Consider the following 1,389-nt stretch of genomic DNA (forward strand, 5'->3'; position numbering starts at 1 on the left):
ATCTGGTGAACTGGAAAGTGACCTGAGATGACATGAAGTGAATTGGAGCTATAGAAATAAACTGAATAGAATTGAAATTGTCTTTAAGCAACAGATGCGTTTCTCAAAATATAAGAGGACAGATTAAAAATGAGACAAAAAGCCTTTTCTGTTTCCAGCCAGTTTAACAGCCACATCCCCCTCGTCATCTTTTGTTTCAGCCCTGAAGCCCAGGAAGAGTCTCCATCTCAGGGCGGCGAATGGATGCAGGTCGGATGCGAAAGAGTCCTGGTTCCGTCCAATCAGGACATCGGCTGCAGGCTCAAGCTGCTCTGTACTCCCAAAGACGGACATCGCTGCGGTCAGACCAGAGAGCTGGTTTCTGTGGGAGCTGTGGAGGCGGGGCCAGGCGTGTGCACCTTCGACAACCGTCACGCGTACACCTTAAAGCTGGCAGAGTGGCCGGCGGTGAGGGTGGTGTCCTATAACATCCTGGCGGACGTCTACGCCCAGACAGATCTGTCCAAGACGGTCCTCTACCCATACTGCGCCCCCTATGCCCTGCAGCTGGACTACAGGCAGAACCTGATCAAAAAGGAGCTGGCTGGTTACAACGCCGACATCATCTGTCTGCAGGAGGTGGATAAAGGTAATCAGCCCCTATCAATCAGTCAGAACTAAAACACCCTCCGATTAAACTCCTTAAGTTATCAAAGGTTATCTGCTGCTCAGTCAGAGAAAGCTCTCTGTTTACTCCTGTGTTTTAAAAGCAGTTATTTTTAATTCAGTTTGCAGGGATACTGCAGCATCTGAGGAAAAAAAAAATACAGCTAAACTTTGCTTCATCTGCCCCGTCGTCGTTCATGTTTAAGATTTAGTTTCCCTCCTTCCTGCTCTGACAGGTTAGGTGGACAGAGGAGGTCCGGCTGCCTTGCAGCATCGATTTTACAGATTATTTCAATCCTTTCAGCAAATGCAAAACTTCTTTTTTTTTAATTGACAGCAATCATTTAACCCTTTATAGGGCACTCGGTGAAATACTTTGAAAATCCAAGTTTCAAGCTAATAGTGTCATTGGAATCCAGTTTGCAGGCTTTAGCAATGGAATGAGGCGGTACAATGGCCTCCGGATGGAAGTTTTTAAAGTAAAAATGAATGATACAAGAAATCTGCAGGTTTATAATCCCGTATATTTGCATGTTTTATTCAGCAAAGATCCTGCTACATGGTCACACATCTTATTTTGGCATAACATAACATAAAAAAACATAACATAAAAAAAACATAACATAAAAAAACATAACATAAAAACATAACATAAAAAAACATAAAAACATAACATAAAAACATAACATAAAAAAACAACATAAAAAAACATAAAAACATAACATAAAAACATAACATAAAAAA

General features: G+C 41.8%; 1 protein-coding gene across 1 annotated transcript in view; it reads left to right on the plus strand.

The window, feature by feature from the left end:
* LOC107097999 (2',5'-phosphodiesterase 12-like) overlaps positions 1-1,389 on the plus strand; it is a 9,153-nt gene that overhangs the window by 2,152 nt on the left and 5,612 nt on the right. The window contains exon 2 of the mRNA XM_015395420.1: positions 201-649. Coding sequence (XP_015250906.1) covers positions 201-649 — 449 coding nt within the window. The remainder of the gene's footprint in view (positions 1-200; positions 650-1,389) is intronic.

Source organism: Cyprinodon variegatus, unplaced genomic scaffold, assembly GCF_000732505.1.
Source record: "Cyprinodon variegatus isolate N-32 unplaced genomic scaffold, C_variegatus-1.0 Scaffold740, whole genome shotgun sequence".
Taxonomy (NCBI): Eukaryota; Metazoa; Chordata; class Actinopteri; order Cyprinodontiformes; family Cyprinodontidae; genus Cyprinodon; species Cyprinodon variegatus.